Consider the following 18,372-nt stretch of genomic DNA (forward strand, 5'->3'; position numbering starts at 1 on the left):
TCTAGGGCCATCAATCACTGATAACACTAAACTGATGAGCGGTAAAAGCTTTTAAAGTGTCGCCTATGGCCAATTTTGGGTATGGTAGTTTTCTGCGATTTCGCGGGTGCGCGCAATTTTAAAGGTTGACATGTTTGGTGTCTATTTATCCGACGTGACCCTGACTTTTATATTTTACCAAAAAACTGGGTAATAATAAATGTTTCCTAACATAATGTAAAAAAAACCTTTTTTTTCAAAATTTTCCCTAATTATAGTAAAAAATAAAAATCCCAGTGGTAATTAAATACCATCAAAATAAAGCTCTATCTGTCCCCAAAAAATGGTATAAAATTCATTTCAGTACAGCGTTGCATGACGGAATAAACTTCAGTCAAAGTACTGCAGCGCTGAATACTGAAAAATGGCCTGGCCAGGAAGGGGGTCTAAACACCTGGTCTTGAAGTGGTTAACTTTTTTTTTTTACACTTAACTTTATTGCTATCACATAGGGGACTAAGAAACCCCCTATGTGATAGACAATTTAAATAACAGGCCTCTTTATGGAGACATCAGGACTCTCTAAGACCCCTAATGTCACCTAGGGACCTCCAGAGAAGCTGATGAAGCAAATATCTGCTTCATCAGCTTCTCACCAGCATCTGTAACCGGAGAGTGACACTGAATGCAGGAAGTGATGTAATATACATCACTTCCTGCATTCGGGAACCGAGAAGAGATCAAAAGGGAGCTTGTGTACTGCTCTCCCTTTGATCTCCACTGACCGCGTCGCCATGACGGTTCCAGCCGCACCGGGCACAATGGATCTCGGGACCGACAGCAGGGCGACGAGGATGGCGGTACGGGTGCACACCTGCGGCTAGTACAAGTGATTGGGCGTCTCTAGAGACGCCTGATCGCTTGAATGTAAACAGCCATTGTTGGCTGTTTACATGCTGACAGTTTCCCCACTCGTGTGCGCGCTGGGCACTACACACAAGCGGGAGGAGGGGTAGGACGTCTTTAGACGCCCTCCCGCTCCTATAAGGCTCCCGTCCGGCCGTTCAGGAACGGTCATGGACAGGAGGTGGTTAATATCACGTTAAGAAACCTCAGAGCTGGCTGGCTGTGACAGCGCTCCCTCAATCCTCTCTCCTCCTCCAGCAATAGAACATCCCTCAGCATCCTCACATTCTATACACTGTGCATAGAACGTGATGATTTACATTGCTAAAGCAAAGGGGAACAGAGGCTCCAGGGACTGGTCTAATTTTCAAGCCGGCTCAGGGGATCAGGTGAGAATAACTTTTTTTCTTTTTTTCCCTAGACACAGACACTTAACTTTGCAGTGTGGGGTAGCCCCACTGCAAGTCTCTAATGATAATTTTCCCCAGAGTTCCTAACAGAAAAAAATATATATTTTCACAGCTACATGCTTCTAACATAAACAGCTGTTAAGAATTAGGCTACTGGCATCTATCTTAAAAAAATATTGCCCAATTATCTCCATTTCCGACAACCTCACTGCTACATTCCTATCATCTCAGAGCAAAGCCAATTGCTCCTTAAACCTCAAAATACTTAAAGACTCTTCATTACTTCATCCACCCCCCAGCATCACCTCATGTATACACCGAATACACCACCGAAGCAACTGAATACGATTTAGAGTACTATGGGGGGTGGTTATATCCTAAAATGCTGATGGATGGAACTATCCAAATAACCATTTTGGTAAATAAAGTATGTAATTGTATTTCAATAAATGCAGAATAATAATTAATGAATAAAATCTGATCTACAGATACTACACAAAACTATGAGACAATGTTATTTGATAACATCAGTAAACTGGTACCAAGTCAGCAATGAAAACCAGTGATGGAGGTGCACAGTGGCCTCTGGATGACCCCCTTCTGCAGCATAAAACTCCTCTCCTTCCACTGTAAAGATACGGCTTTAGCGTGTAAAGAAAGCAGTGAGCCCATGTACAGATTTACTAGACACACTGCTTATTTCATCTAAGGTCTCAAGCATGACTTCCCTTTTACTGTTTGCCAGAGCCTATAAAATCAAAGTCGCAGTGACATTTACAGCAATAAATGTAATGTTATCTGCTACTTCCCCCCTCTTATTGATAACATTTGTTTACCATGTATTGTAAAATACAAAGATAAAAAAAAAAGTTTGTAGAGCAATTGTGATTTTACATGGCTGAGCAACCTTTTCTCCATATGTTAAAACCATGGATACATTTTTTGTAGCCCAAACATTCAGTACAGCAAGAGCATAAAATGATGCCTAGAAATGTGATACACATTTTCATTTCACACTTCATCAGCTTTTACAACCATGCCTCGGTGAAATGTGAGACAAGGCCTGGAATACTGCCACATGCACCAAGGTATAAACTAGAGAGCTAGTCACTAGAATATTCTCTTTTTAATTAATCTTCTCAGTGCACTCTAAGAAATACAAAATTTTATGACAACATTTATAAGGGTGTGGTGGACAGATCCTCTATGCTGTATAACATATGTTGCACTGTGTTAGGATGTCCTGGTCATCTATACATGCAATGGAATCATTTTTATAGCTGGAATTAAAACCCAGCAGAACACAATTTCCCAACTAATGGGATGCTCATAACACAATATGATGTAAGCATATTTCCATGCACAAGGATGGAAGACTTAAGGGGTCTTGTTTCTGCACAATGTTATAAAGTGTAGACTATAGCACCCAATATTTGTTTCAATCCACACATGCAGTAAAAAAAAACAAACAAACATAGTTAGGAGCTGACTTCAGTATGTCTAAAATTCAGCAGGCAGAATCCTGACTTGGTCTAGTGCAAGTGTTCAAATCACTATCAATATCACTATCCTCAAATCTTTGTACTGGCTACCTTTTCAGGTTTCACACTTCAAAATCCCAATTTTCACCTAAAAGGCTCTGTATGGCTTGGCACTTCTTTATCTGCTTTAACTGGTATCACCCTACAACCCCCCTCCTAACCCCTGTTCCTCTAATTCTGGTCTTCAGTGTGTCCCTCAAATATGTCTACACTCTCTGGGAGACAGGGCCTTCTCCCATTATGCAGCAAAGCTCTGAAACTCTTCTTCCAAAGAACTTCAGAGACTTACCTTTTAAAATCTGTTTTCAAATTGAAAACTTTATTTTTGTAGAAAAGCCTTTACCTTACTTTTTTTGTTGTTTATCTTGTGCATATTTTTACCTGATTTTGATTCTTTTTTAAAAGGGCATTGAGAAGGTATCTTTAGGGCCCATTCACACCAGCAAGCTGCACTAAATGCACAGCTGCTGGTGTGTGTTGACAGGCTCAGTCTGCATTGACAGGCACTGATCCCAGTGTGTTGAACTTGTGACATTTCGTTAAGTTTTATTGATACAGTGCATTAAGATGTGGTTGTACCAAGTTGAACCACCCTATCCTGCAAAACAGGACAGCATATCATACTTTTTTAGCATTCAAAAAAGCAACCAGTGCAGCTATAACGCTTCTGGTATGAATGGGCCATTAAAGACGCAAAATAAAATAAAGCTCATTACTATTATTACTAGGGATGCCCCATTACCGCGCTGCCTGCACCTTCTGAGACCGATTGGGACTCTGGCAAGTGCCCACACAGCCCAACATGTCACCTGCACAACCCAGCATAGACCCCACGTAGCCACCTGAGAGTCCGCACAGCTCGCTATAGAACCTGCACAGCCAACCAGAGAGTCTGCACAGCCCACCATAGATGCTGCACAGCCCACCATAGGCCTGCGTCAACTAATAATCTCCGTCATAGTTGTCAAAAACACTTTCAGTAACTAACACTAGACTAAAACTTAATAAAAAGTTATTACTAAAACTATAACAAAAATACATTGATATTTTACTTAACTAAATAAAACTAGACTAAAATGTTAGGAAGAGACTATTTGGGAAGCGATCCAATCAGAACCAATCTCTTCAGACTTCCATTTCCGGTTTCATCCTGAATGGATGGCTAATAGGCAATATGTGGAATGGTATTACAGCCAATATAGTTTTTCATCTTAATATTTTAGAGTTGCACTTCTGCTTGAAAGAATGAAGAACGTCATATGCAAGTTTTTATTATTAATGCATATCTAATTACTGGTCCTTTCTTGAAAATACTCAATAATATACTTTATAAGACTTGGTTTAATCTAATTTTAAGATAAAGACATGTTATATAAAAAAAACAGTAAAATCTGTGTCAGTATTGCATATTCAAACCTTAACACCATAAGTAATAACAGGTTAATAGACATTTACTCCAGGAGTATATCATGGGTTTGGAAATTCTAGAGGAATTCCTAAATTACTCTTTAACTAAACCCACTAGATTTTAGTAGACAATCTACTGTAGATTTATAAACCAAAATATTATGATATTTATTTGACTAAAACTAGCACTAACACTAAAACAATTCAGATGACTAAAATTAAATGGTATTTTAGTCAGCAGACTATGGCTAAAACTAAATCGAAATTTGCTTTTCAAAATTAACACTGCCATAGACCCTGCATAGCCACCTGAGAGTCCGTACAGCCCACCAAGGACCCCACATAGCCACTTGAGTGCCCGCACAGCCCACCAACATCACACTGTATTTACACTAAGAGTGATCGCACTCTTTCCCTTCCTTGGCCCCTGAAGAGCACACTACATGTTAAGCCTTAGCATTTACAAGCTACAATTTTCCCCCATTGTACATGTAGCTAAGTACTACCTCCTTCTGAGTCCATACAACATAAATGCCAGCATATACCCCAGGATGCAGGGATTTTCTGCATCCAGGGATTTACGTTGGTAGGCATATGAGGCTACATGTAAGTACCATAATAAACCTGCGTACACTCACCAACCTCTATTGGAGGATGTATGCAACACCTACAGCTACCTTGCAAAATAAACATGTTGGTATTAATGTTGTACGGGATCAGCATTAACCCAAAATGAGACCCTACAAATGAGATGCACAGGAATTGTTGCACTCACAAAATGGCCAATTTACACAACACATAAATACAATAAAGGAAACATATCAGGATATGAATATGTTCTCTGCCATTGACGACTTGTTTTTGAAACTATATGATCCAGGGCTTTCATCCTGATCCTTTCCTCAATGCTTGGCAAGACTGTGACCTGGAAAATGTATGTACATACAAGTGTCAGAAAACCCTAATATATATCTGCTTGCTCTGGGTCACTGAATGGCTGAATAATCAAGCCAGCATCTGTATGACAGAACTGAAACATGCACTTTTAAAAACAAATCAGGAACAGCAGCTGTCATATTCCCATACTGGCAGAGTCCTTTTAATGGCTGAACTTTGCAATATTCAACTTACTTATTTGTATTATACATTTCTTGCTACATGCAAGCATCCATTCCAGATCAATATACAGTCTACACAGTTTGCCGTGAAAAGTTGACGTTAGCCTCTTTTTTTTTTACCTTTGGCCTCTTCAAAGATATTGTTGCTTGCCATGAGAAAATATTACCAAAAACCCATGCATCTTCTTACTTTGTAAATTATAAATGACTTTTCTTTGTGCATTTAGTTTAGTTTAATTTGTCCCACTGCTTCCAAGCTGATGCCAAAAGGTAAACATTGCAAAAGCACATCCTCAGGATTTAGACACTTGCACTGAGTACCTCAGCATTTGTATGAGCACAGACTTATTTAAACATATATAGACAGTGCTGTAAACATCTGAAGCATAACCCTTCTCACTCACCTTTAGATATTTTGAATAAAAAGAAAATCTCAATGTTATTCACACTCTCAGTATGAAAAGCAAACCAGCATACATACCATCTCCTCAGGGGAAAACATCCCCATTGTTAAAACAAGAAAGCATATATTTTTTCCCCGCAAAGAAACCCATGGCTAGAGTTCGCATTGCTGAGGGTTTTTCTCTTGGAGCATCCTTCAAGTCATGCAAATTTACAATACAAGTTATTTCTGAAATTGGCTAAAATTTACTGGAGAACATCCAAACATTCCTCCAGCTCAAGTGCTTTTGCAGAACTATAGGGGTAGCTTAAAGTTTAATTGGAAACTGGAACTTGAAACCTGAGATTACAACATATATATATATATATATATTGAACTGGCCAGAGGGGTTACTGCCAACAAAATATTAGTATAGAGTTCAAACGTCAAACATAGACTTAAGGACTGGAGATTACCAGTGCTATGTGAACATATCAATACTCATAAGAGAATTTACCAATGCATTGCTGAAAATAAAAGTCAACATTTAAAGCAGACATACTATCTTAAAGAAAGAGCTCAGACACGGTTTCAGGCAGCCACAGGCCACCAAAATACCATTCTGTTTACTCAGGACTTTAGTTTAATGGGGTTGATTGACTAAAAAAAAACAAAAAAAACTTGTTACCTAAGCAAAGTCTATGTTCACTTTATTTATTTATTACAGGTATTTATATAGTGCAAACAATTTACTCAGCGTTTCACATAGTTGCACATTCACAACATTCCCTGCCCTCAAAGAGCTTACAATCTAAGGTATCTATCTCCTATAAGGTGGATTTAGACAGGAGCCAATTAACCGTCCAACATGTCTTTTGGAGTGTGGGAGGAAATCTGAGTACCCAGAGGAAACCCACACAAGCACAGGGAGAAAAACTCCATGCAGATAGTGTCCTGATCGGGATTGTTCCCCATGGTCCCTGTATGTGTTGTAAAGTAGCCAGCGCTCCAAACTCACTCCCATTATGGACTTTAATCACATGTTTAGTTTACTAATATTTATTGAGATTGTAGCCTATCATTAATGCGAGCTTGGAGTGGAGGCTACTTTACAACACACACAGCACAGGGACCATGGGGAAGAAAAGTAGCCACCCTCCAGAAGGAAGGACAGGGTCCGCACCAATTCAGAGATTATTTGAGGATCTACAGCTGAGTGATACACACATAAGGTACATTTTTGTTAATAGTTAAGGTACTCTAATGCATTTTTAGGTTTAGTGCCACTTTACGTTTCCCTTTAGAGTAGGGCTGACAATAGGTAAATATCTAAACAAGCATCGCCGATAGTGAAAGATCTGCACATCTTCATACATGTTGCCAGGCCCTGCCTCAATCTTCTCCCCATCACATCTAGCATGTGAATGTAGCACCCAGATGTGTTCCGCTTCCATTATAGGATGCAGGTAGTCATTTAAAAGAGCACATAAGTTTGCACTTACTTGCAGACTATAAGTGTCTAGTGTGCCGTGTATTCGGGCAGAGCAAGACCTGTGTTTGTACCCCTCTGCCTGGAAGGAGGGCTAAGTCTACACAACATTGTACAAATGTAGCCCACTTCTGGGGTAGTCAGATTCATGCTCCTTCCCAGGTAGAAAGGACATATATGGGGGTGCTGAATGCATCCAATTTGACAGTCTTGAAACCAGTTTGTTTCTCCAAGAATTCTGCCTTATTTGTAAAGAACTCTGGATTCCACAGAGGAGGCACAAAGAAGCATCATGTTGTACCAAAGTACACAACATTTCCCAAGAGCTCCTTTCCTACACACAGTGTGAGAGCAAACTATTTGGCATCAAAGAAGCAACAGTGTTTGACTTGGAAATGAATTAATGTGTGCATGTGAAGTGAACACCTTTTTGCCTTAATATACAGTTTAAGTATTCCTAATATTAATTTATAGTTCAGTTTTATTTGGCTTTCTGTAATGGAAGCAGACAAAACTTATACAGACATACATCATTTTAAGAGCGTATATTGAAATGATAACGATACCTCAGATAAGCCAGAAACCTCTCCTTTCTCTAGAGGCTTGTTGATGGAGGGTGTATACATCTTTGACTCTGACAAAGGTTTTGCCTTCATGTAATGCTTTCCTGTTTCATATACATCTACTTCAACCATCTTCCCCATGAAGGCTGGGTTTTTAGGCACAAGGACCTTAAAAAAACACATCATAAAAAAAAAAGCTTGGAAGACATAATTTGATGACTGAAAAAACTTAATGACTATCCCACCTTACCTAAAAAATCTGGGTCATTCAACAACAGTGAAGGGAGAAAAGGGAAAATAGAGTGATACACAGACTACAGACTCACCAGTCCCTTTCAATAGTCCAGTGGAGAATCAATAGGAGCACAGGCTGACACTGGGTATTAGAGCAACAATTGATCAGGGAGAGGCAAGGAATCTTCAGCAGAGTAGACATCAGAGGTCCATTCTAGTTCAGGCACCTCCAGCAGCCATAAGCATCTCTGGTTCTTCTCCATAATCTGCAGCAGAGGCTTACTCAAGGCTTGAGGCCTAGTAACACATTTCCCACACTTGATCATTCCTACCCCCAGGCCTAAGCCAGGGGGCAGGCTGGACTCTAGACTAGACCAGAACTGAGCTCATGGCAGTTCCCCGTGTATATATGCACTTTCCCAGCATGCACCATTGGCCACACTGGCTCCAGTGATTGGCTGGTGAGCCACACACATCCCATTGGTTGCCCCACTCTGCAGCAGAGTCACACCCCACACAGGCAGGTACAATCAATGCTAGAATACCTTAAATTAACCATAAAACTGCCGCTCTAGCAACACTACATTTCTAGTAGCCCCTCCACAAAAGGTGGTAGGGGCTACAATAACTTTTCTGCAATCTAAGAAACTATGTGTCAGCAAATGTCAAAAACAGGTAACCTAAAAACTACCCATGCAGACTCTGGCCAAGAAACATGTGGGCTCTCCTAAAACACTCTATGAAAGGGTGTGCCAGTGACTTTTAATGAATGCAGCAAGTAAAGACTATCCCTACTCTACAGATTTCCATTTTATGTCAGCAGTTGGAAGTGGTGTGTGGTTCTTGGGTTGCTAGGCATAGACTGCACATGGGGTCTTTACTTCTGCCCAAATTATGATTAAGCTCCACCTTTTCGGGAGCTAATCTACATCCTCATGATTCAACAGACATGTAGCATAGATTCTACTGCTCCCAGATGTTCATATACAGTCCAATGAGCAAGCTGGAGAAGATACACAGGAAGCTACACATGTTCTGAACAGTACAATCACTGAGGCTGTGCAGAGAGTTGCATGAATAATAATGGCAGCTAAGCAACAATTTGGTAAAGAGTCTACATACATGTGTTTAAACTATTCTGCTTTAACCCAACTTTAAGTATGCACGAACAGCAGTTGTATCTTGACAAGAAGATAAAACGTATTTAATTGTAAATAAGTGATATTTAATTGACATTTGTAGTTTGATGATTTCATGCACCTTGGGAGCTCTAGCAAGGAGATCCCCCTGCCATAATTCCCTTAAAGACAATTATTGCACATTTAAGCTACTAGCTACTATTAACCAACCATTACAACACATAGATGATATAATTCATTTTGGGGTGCCTTGTGCGTCTCACTGCTGCCTCCCTTATATTTATTTGGGGCCTTTTGTGGCACCAGGCTGTCTAGAAGGACCATTCAGCCTGTTAGCATGCACATGCAACTCCTGACTCACTGCCTATTATTGGACACATTGAGGGGAGTTCTCATTGAGACACAGTGACAGCATGAGTGCAAAACTGTAAAATTAAACAATAACTACAAACTAAATCAGCACTGTGCAGCTCTGATTGTTTCCCCTCCTGCATGTGACATGATTTGCATTGACACACTGTCACTCTCCAGGCATTTAGAGTAGAAGGACCCTAATGGCTATCTGCTGCAGCACCTATAGAAACATAGTGCAGGTAGGCAGTAGTGAGAAGTGTTATAAATTACATGAGGGTGATGGGATACTGTAGAGTAGGAATAGTGAATATTCAAGGAGGTCCGGTTAGAAAATGTTTTCATCTACCAGATGTCTGAATCACGATCCGGGTAGAATAGTTCCCTCAGTCCATGTCTGTACCGTGGCCAGCCATTTAGGCTGCCTCCACATACGCACATGTTCCTTTGAATCAGGCAGGATTGTTTTTAAATTTTAATATTTTTTACTTCTAAACGCATCACTTTTTTAAATGTATTTTTTCTTCACTTTACATTTGCTATCACAAAGGCTCTAACAAGCATTTGGAGGTGACACGTTTTCTTTATGGACACATCAGGGGTCTATTAGACTCCTGAAGTCTACAATGCCCTCAATACAGACTATCAAGCACAGGAATGTGCTTAATCATCCTTTTTACCTGACACTTTTGCTGGGTTTTGACAGTTCTGATGCAGGAGGAGCTCATAGCACAGCGCTTCCTGCTTCATTCAGCACAGAACAGATCAGGGGAATGAATGTTCCTCGGTCTGCTCCCGCTCTCCATCCTGACACTATTTGCAGTTGTCCTGGGCCCCCCACAGGGGCGGGGGACCTGGTGCACAATAGTAGGCTAACACAAGTGGTCTAGGTGGCTATACAGCCACACAGATCACTTGTAGTTTTAGCAGCCAACCCTGCCTGACGTCATTGGAGGGGGGCCTGTGTTGGGTTATCGCTGGCAGTGGATGCACCATCAGGATGTATGGTCCGGCAGCCATAACCCAGTGAAGGTCGTAATTATGGTCGTGATTATGGTCCGGATAGAACCGACACTCATGTCCAATTCATGTCTGGACCGTCTCCACCATTTAGTGACACCGGCTGTTGAGCCTCTATTGTCATGTTTGTGCATACATTTATGCGCTACAATTGTTGAAGGGCTATAACATCTGTTGAATATTTATTGCTGTCGCTGTCCGAGTTTGAAATGTACCCTCTTTTTCTGGTGTGGCGATACTTGTCTAGGGAAGTGACTTGAGGGGAAATTTAAAATGGGAAAATCTCATCTTGTGACTTTCAAAGGTGGGATTGCACTCCACTTTGTGCACTTCCTGTACAGCTGGGGAAGTGACTTGAGGGGACATTTAAAATGGGGAAATCTCATCTTGTGACTTTCAAAGGTGGGATTGCACTCCACTTTGTGCACTTCCTGTACAGCTGCCAGAATAAAATAAGAAAAAAAAAATCTTCCCAACAAGACATGGACAGCAATAAAAGACTGACAGAAAAAAACATTAAATGTGCATAAGGAGAGAGCGCAGCAGTGACTGGACTTTATTATAGGAAGCACCTCTACAAAGGCAAAGTTCCAGGCTGGGTTACGACAAAGATCTGGACAAAATACACAAAGCACACCAAGATTCAATTAAGAATACACATGTCTCTTATATTTAGAGAATATTTGCATATCCTGGAGTTCAGCTTTAAGCACTTGAGTGCGCCGACTTTTTTCCCTATAACACACTTGAATTACATTTTTTTTCTTTCATATTAGCAATGTTTCAGTTCTGCAAACTTATATCTATCTTCTAGATTTTGTAGTCTTCTCTAATATATCATACATTGCTTTTCTTGGGACAGATAGGGATTTAATGTGATAGCAGATTTGGATACAAATATTTATTTTTTACATGTTAAATCAGAACATAACAGTGAAAAAAAATATTCCCAATGCAACTTTTATGTAATTAGTGCAGCCACAGGTGTGTACCCCAAAATATATCCATCAAAGTCTGCTGATTAAAAGGATATAACACAAATGTGATTTTTATCTACCATGATGAAATAGGTAAAGCTTAAACTGAAAGTGCACATTTTACTTTAGGATAGCTTTATTCTACTTTCAAAGCCACATTGTTATGCATGCTGTTTGTCTAAATTGTTAGCATAACATTCAGATAGTTGGGTTGACAAGGACACAAATTAGCACGTCAGCAAATCTTTGACAGGTTTGCAATCCCTAAATTCTGAATGACATTGTATATACTTGAGTGAGCATTTGCCACAAATGCACATATACAAATACCATCAGATCAAGAAAAGTCATGATTTCCTTTTTAAATATATATTGTTTGTATCTTCATGGCTCTGGTCACTGGAATCCTCATCTATGCAGAAGCATTGTGTTTACAGCAATCTGCTACAAGGACTTTTATGGAGCACTGTGCCCCTAAGATCATAAGCCCAGGTCATATAATTTCAGCTCCTGGGCTTAATGCTGGATGGCGACTGTCAGTTAACTATTTCTGCCTACATTTCAGCAGGGACCGACAGAACCACAGAGTCTCAATGCCGTTTTCAAATGGCACTAGGACAAATAACCACTATTCCTGGACAGTTTTAAAATATTTAAGTAATAAAGGTGTCAGATATTCTATACCAATAGGCTCCACAGATGTAAATAAAAAAAACATATATTGGATGCAAGACCAGGGGCAGGTGGCAGAGATCTGACATAATGTCAGATAGCCATAGAGGTATGGTTAAGAACCACAGTGAAAAAGAAACTTTACTGTGCAACTTCCATAACATTGCCGTTCCAAGGCCACCAAGGCCTGGCCTTGGAACGGCAGGGAATAGATGGGCGGCAGGGGGGTGTGGAATTCCTAGCGCCCGACGACCAGGTCATGCATCTGGCGATGCCAAGATCACTTGTAATTAACCTGCTCATCTGTCCTCACCCGCCACGCCAATCTCCTTGGTCCGCCCCCACCTCTGGCTGCCTCTGATCCCACTGGCCGCCTCCCCACTGTGGTTTTCAGGGTCCCCCCACTCTTCTGGGGGACCCAGGGCCACTACAAGGTAGCTCAGGATGGAGAGCGGGGAGCAGAGCAGAGAACATCTGTTCTCTGCTCTATGTAAACACTAAGATTGGAGAGCTGCACTCGCAGCCTTCCCATCTCAGCTGTCACAGTAGAGCTAGCACAAATATTGGGCTAGAAATCCTGTATTTGAGGTGACAGGTGAGAACCTGTCACCTCAAAATGCTATCATACAGGGGTTGTTAGCTCCTGTGTGATAGCAATAAAGTTAAGTCGGAAAAAAAATACAAAAATGTAAAAAGAAATGATAAAAAGTAAAAAAAATAAATAAAAAAAACAAAAAGGTAATAAGAAATAGTAAAAAAAAATGATAAAGTAAAAGATCATCAAAAATAAAAAAAAAGTAGAAAATTAAAAGTGATAACAAAAAAATAAAATACAAAAAATAAATAAAACCAACCCTGCCGCCCCCACCATCTGGTTGGGGGGGGCGCACATTGAGGAACAAGGCCTTGGGGCAGCAGAGAGAGTAAATCCGGCCCTGCTTGCCATATGCAGACTAACTCAGAAGTCCATGTTCAAATGGTCATAATGGTAATGGAGGAGCTCAGTAGGACACAAGGAACAAGCTGCTCATGAAAAGTGTATGACCATTATGCAGTAAGAGAAGTGTTGTATAACTTAAAAATTACCTGTTCATAAAAACGATTGTGGGCAACATAGTACTGGTGATCAAATGATTCTTCTGTAACTAGAACTTGCTGCTTTTCACCCACCTGCAAAAAAGCACATACAGTATATTATTGTTAATGGTGTCAAATATAATGGTATGGTAATATTAGACTTTATTTAGTTAGTAGAATTTTATTTTATAATTGGTTTGCAAACCGATCCTTGAAACGGTCAAACTGTCAAATCAGGTCTACAAACAAGACAAACTCATTGGTTGTATCAGGGGTTTTGATCTGATTCTTTAAAACAACATATTTAGGATATATTTAAGTCAAATATTTCTTGAACACTCCACTCCACATAGACAGTAGTGCTGCAAAAACATACTATTACATTTACTGGTGCTATGAATATTAATCTTTCTAACATGGGCTGTCTGAACTACAGTAAGCTAGCCATTAATACATTTTTGTATTTCAGATAATATTTGGAATCAAGTTCTTACAATATTTGAGACTAGTAGAACGATATATTGCATGCACTGTCTAAGCACGTACAAAACTCTTCAATTAAAGCATGCAAAACCTTTTACAGCGCCTGGAGAGTATAATGTTTCATATGAGGTAATATAACACAGCACATAGTCTCTGACCTTCAAATTCACAACTGGTGTGCATTTCACGGTGTAACTTTTATCCAGCTTTTCAAGGGGGACACATACTGACTATAATCAAAGGTATGAACGTGTATATAGGAACAACCAAACTAAAGCATTTGTCACAAGAGTAATACTTAAAGGGGTGTATTTATAAACATTTACTGCAGGCAAATCTTCCTGGTGCATGTGTTTTAAATGACAGTGATTGATTCAGCAACAGTGATTGATTGGTGAAAGTCACATTCACTGCTTTATCTTCATGTCCCTATAGGCAAAACCTTTTATTTTTAGTTTTGCACAGAGTAGGGAGGGGTCAGACCCTCTGTCAAGATTTTTTTTTTTTTTTTATATTGCTGCCTGTGTTCCCACTGGGGAGATTTTCCACTCTATTTGTACTGACTATTGTCACATATACATATATCACATTTACCTTCCACGTGTCCTTTGCTGCAAAGCTACCAACCACATGTCCAGTCCTAGCACTCCCCAGCATTACCTGAATTGAATTAGTAAGTACCATAAACTTGTATGGACAAAACTACCTCAATTCAAACAATAGTGCCAAGACTAAAAGCTGAACAGTATTTGAACTTCAGTGACAGCTAAGATTTCTGTAGCATCTGTGGCACAGGACACTATAGATGGTGCAACTTAGGGAATACATTTACCCTCTCAAGTATTGCATAGCTCAATTTGGAGTGGTGTATTCCTTTAATACAAAGAAAATCAACAGAAAAAACTTAACCAGTCAGGGAATAGAAATGACTATGTATGTATAATGGATTCAGTACTGCTATGCAGTTAATAAGTAAAATACTGTAAACTACAAATATACATAAAGAAAACATGTTTTTATCCAAAGTAAAAACAGATGCAAGTTAATCTGCAATGGTATACATTCAAAGTTGCCTATGGCAGAATAGACCAGACTAGTAAAGATTTTTACAAGGGGGTGGCTGTAAACATGCTGATATTTACAAGCAAGCTTTGAAGAACAGGGGTAGGCAACTTTGGCATTCGAGATACAAATCCTACCATGCCTCTGCCTCTGGGAATCATGCCTGTAGTTGTCAGTCTTTCTTGGCCTAACAGGACTTGTAGTTCTACCAAAAAAATTATATCCCCCAAAAAACCCTGACCATGCACACTTTTAACCACACACACAAAACCATGCCTCCATATGTAGCCACACCAGCTGTGCAGTGTGTAGGAAATCTCACCCAAGAGATGATTGCCACACATACACAACTGACTCCAGCAGCGCCTTAATGGGATGGCACCTGCAATTCTGACTGGCACCACCCCTAACATGGTGACCTGACAGGGGTGTTGCTTGGATTGTGAAAAACCTGGGATACACACGGGGTGTGTAGTGAATGGTGGGTGTGGCAAAATTGTGATAACGGTGGGAGGGGCTTATAGTGGTATGGTTAAATAAAACCTGAGCCTACTCTGTTCTGGACCAAGAGTGCTTAATGCACAGAGTGCAGAAGTCAGCAGTGCATAACGGTCAAGGGTCAAGAGTGCGTAATGCACAGATTGTAGTGGGCAGGAATGCATACTCTTCGGAGTGTAGGGGTACTGAGTAAGTAATGCACAAAGTGCAGATCAAGAGTAGTAACAATGACCAACCTTTTCCCAATACAATCCCACCCAAGGCAAAACCACCTTCAAAACACAAAAATCACCCTTTCCTCCCTGAATTGTATTTCCTAGACTTTGCATTGCACCTGCTGATGAATGCCCTGGGACCTGATGCTGTGACCGCCTATGTTAACGTGTCTTCTATATGTGATTTTATACAACTGCTGGCTTCGGTCCCTGCCAGCCTGCCAGTTATCAGACCTACAGCACAGAGTTGAGAGAAGTGCTCTGAAACCAATCTGACTTTTGTGCTACACAGCTCTGACAGGTGGTGGACGGGCCAGTAGGAGGGGAGAGAAACAGGAGCAGCTGCACAATTTACATATAGAAAGGAAAAAAACAAAACCACAAGCAGAGGGAAACGCTCAACGGGGGCATTTGTTTGCTGGGTACGGACCCTTCAAAACAGGGATGGATGGCAAGCTTGATGTAGGTAGTGATGAGAAGTAAAAAAAAACAAAAAACAAAAAAAAAACCCCAACTCCTAGTACCTGCAGTTCCTACCTGCCAATATCATCAGCACCTATGAAGGCAGAAGAAGAAGGCTACTAACTTTTTGTTTTTGGTTGCTGCATCTTGCTCTATGCAATATCAAATGAGGTTCTATATGTAGATTCTGCTTTTCCTCTATATACAACAAAAGCAAACTTCTCTGGGCTCCAGTAAAAAAGTGACCAATAGACCCCTACAGAATCTGCACAATATTCACGAATACCAACAATACCACTCACAAAGTATTAAACATGTAAATGTCTTTCAACTAGGGAATCCATTGGTGAAATGATGAGGAGAAACCAACACCACCAGAAAAGGTCCTCATACAGCCATGGTCCTGGTAGCCGTTGCTATTCTTACACATATGAAACAAAGCATGGTGTGCGAACTATGGTAGTAAAATACCCTGTGCCCATGGTCACTTGATTGTAGGTAGGTAAAGAGAGAAAGCAACCAAGCTTTAATGCTATGCAGAATAAGATCCAACTGACGTCAAAGGCATTCAGTCAGATAGATATTGTATTATTAATCACCATTTTCAATCTCACCTCTTCTTTCCTGTAATGGCTGGTCTGCAGCGTGTCTAAACAAGACTACGCACTCAAACCTGGTCAGAAACACCCCCTCAACATAAGTACATGTGTGGACTTGTGAAGAGGATGTGGCTGTGACTTGTTTTTGCCAGGATAGACCTTGGAGTGGTACTGCAAGTACTACATTTAAAGTAAGAAATAAAAAGGCAATTGCAAGTGAAAAATACTTAAAAGTCAAAGTCATGTACAGGACTATACATGTCAGGTACATGAATAAAAAGAGAAAAATAGTGATAATTCAGTTGAGTTTTAAACAGATTCAAGTTTGGCTTTAGCTTCTCAGATAAGTCCCATGTGTAGTTGTAGGTAAGAGGCAAACAAGTACTTTACTCTTATCTAAATAGGCAGGCAACCTTCAACTAAAAGTCACCTTAGTACCAGCTTCCTGATGAGCTAGGTATGTTATACCATATGTAATGTGTCTTCATGTGCCCAATAACATAAGCAAAAACATTTTTCAACACAATCTGTTCTACCATAGAGCACATGAAGTATCATATGCAACGCACAAGTGGAATAAAACCTTGAGACAATAATGATTTGATCACTATTTTAAATTGACAGCATTATATAATAAGACATTTCAAAAGGTAGGTCACAAAAGATAGTGATTTGAACTGAAGGATCATACAGCACATTCTGTTTGGCTATGTTCCCAGATTTGAGACACCAAAAAACACATTAGCAATGTATTTCAAATGTGAGAATGCTAATATAACACTGGTACAAATTGGTGTTAGGAGACCTTTGTCATCCATTACAACCATATTCCTTGAAATACCAGGCAATTAGACAAAATGCCATAAGTTTAACTTTAGTCCATTTGTAGACATTACTTTAAGTGCTTAACTGCTATCACTACATCCTGCTATGTTTCATACTGTGGCACGGTAGTCATTTCAACTAGCTACAGTAGACTGGCTCTACATGTTACAATCAAGCTGGGAAATTGCTAAATACAGTACAGATCACTTGGATCAGGGCCACCAGCTAGCAGAGAGTACATATTATTTTCTGCTACACAGATGGACCCAATTGCGGGTGCTTTGATGACTGGACTTAGCATGTTTTTTTTTGGTTTGCCCTACACGCAAAACTATTTCCTACAGTATATCCAAGTGACCCACTAATAGCAGTTTTGCTGTTTGGGGACAATAACAGAGGAATTATAAAAGCAATGTGACCAATAACTCCAACAAACTGTCGCTGCCACATTAACAAATATTTCTTGCCCATAAGGCTATAGTGTGACATTGGCAACATATTCTACATTTTCTTCTATAATCTCCAGTTGTAGTCCACTAATAGTGAAACTAATGCCAGACACACATTATATCTAACTGCTTTAAAGTTCAAGTCTTGTTTGGAAGCAAGCACACCAACAAATGTACTACCATGCCAAATATGAATGAAAAATTAGTCTATGATTTGAAGTGTAGTAACCATACCTAATTTCACTGTAGACATGAGTTACACTGAAGCAAAGACAAAAGCCAAACATATTATGAACTATAGATTTAAACTTGAGGCATAGGGTATTGGACAAAGTTTGTGTAATGTTTCTGTAACAACTATGCCATGCTTCAGTTTAGTTGTAAATTGAACACAGAGACTGAAAGACAGTGATAAGACGCACCGAAAGCTTAGTGGTTTCTTCATGTACCACAAAAAAATATGTATTGTCAGCAAAAACAAACACAGTGTTTAAAATATATATATATATATATA

At 39.9% G+C, this 18,372-nt stretch overlaps 1 protein-coding gene across 1 annotated transcript in view; it reads right to left on the bottom strand.

Annotated features, from left to right (window-relative positions):
- Positions 1–18,372, bottom strand: part of CDKAL1 (CDK5 regulatory subunit associated protein 1 like 1) — a 610,267-nt gene that overhangs the window by 43,752 nt on the left and 548,143 nt on the right. The window contains exons 13-14 of the mRNA XM_018555678.1: positions 13,275–13,358; positions 7,799–7,963 (exon numbers count right to left, since the gene is read on the bottom strand). Coding sequence (XP_018411180.1) covers positions 7,799–7,963; positions 13,275–13,358 — 249 coding nt within the window. The remainder of the gene's footprint in view (positions 1–7,798; positions 7,964–13,274; positions 13,359–18,372) is intronic.

This window comes from Nanorana parkeri, unplaced genomic scaffold, assembly GCF_000935625.1.
Source record: "Nanorana parkeri isolate BGI_ZX_2015 unplaced genomic scaffold, ASM93562v1 scaffold208, whole genome shotgun sequence".
NCBI classification, from domain to species: domain Eukaryota; kingdom Metazoa; phylum Chordata; class Amphibia; order Anura; family Dicroglossidae; genus Nanorana; species Nanorana parkeri.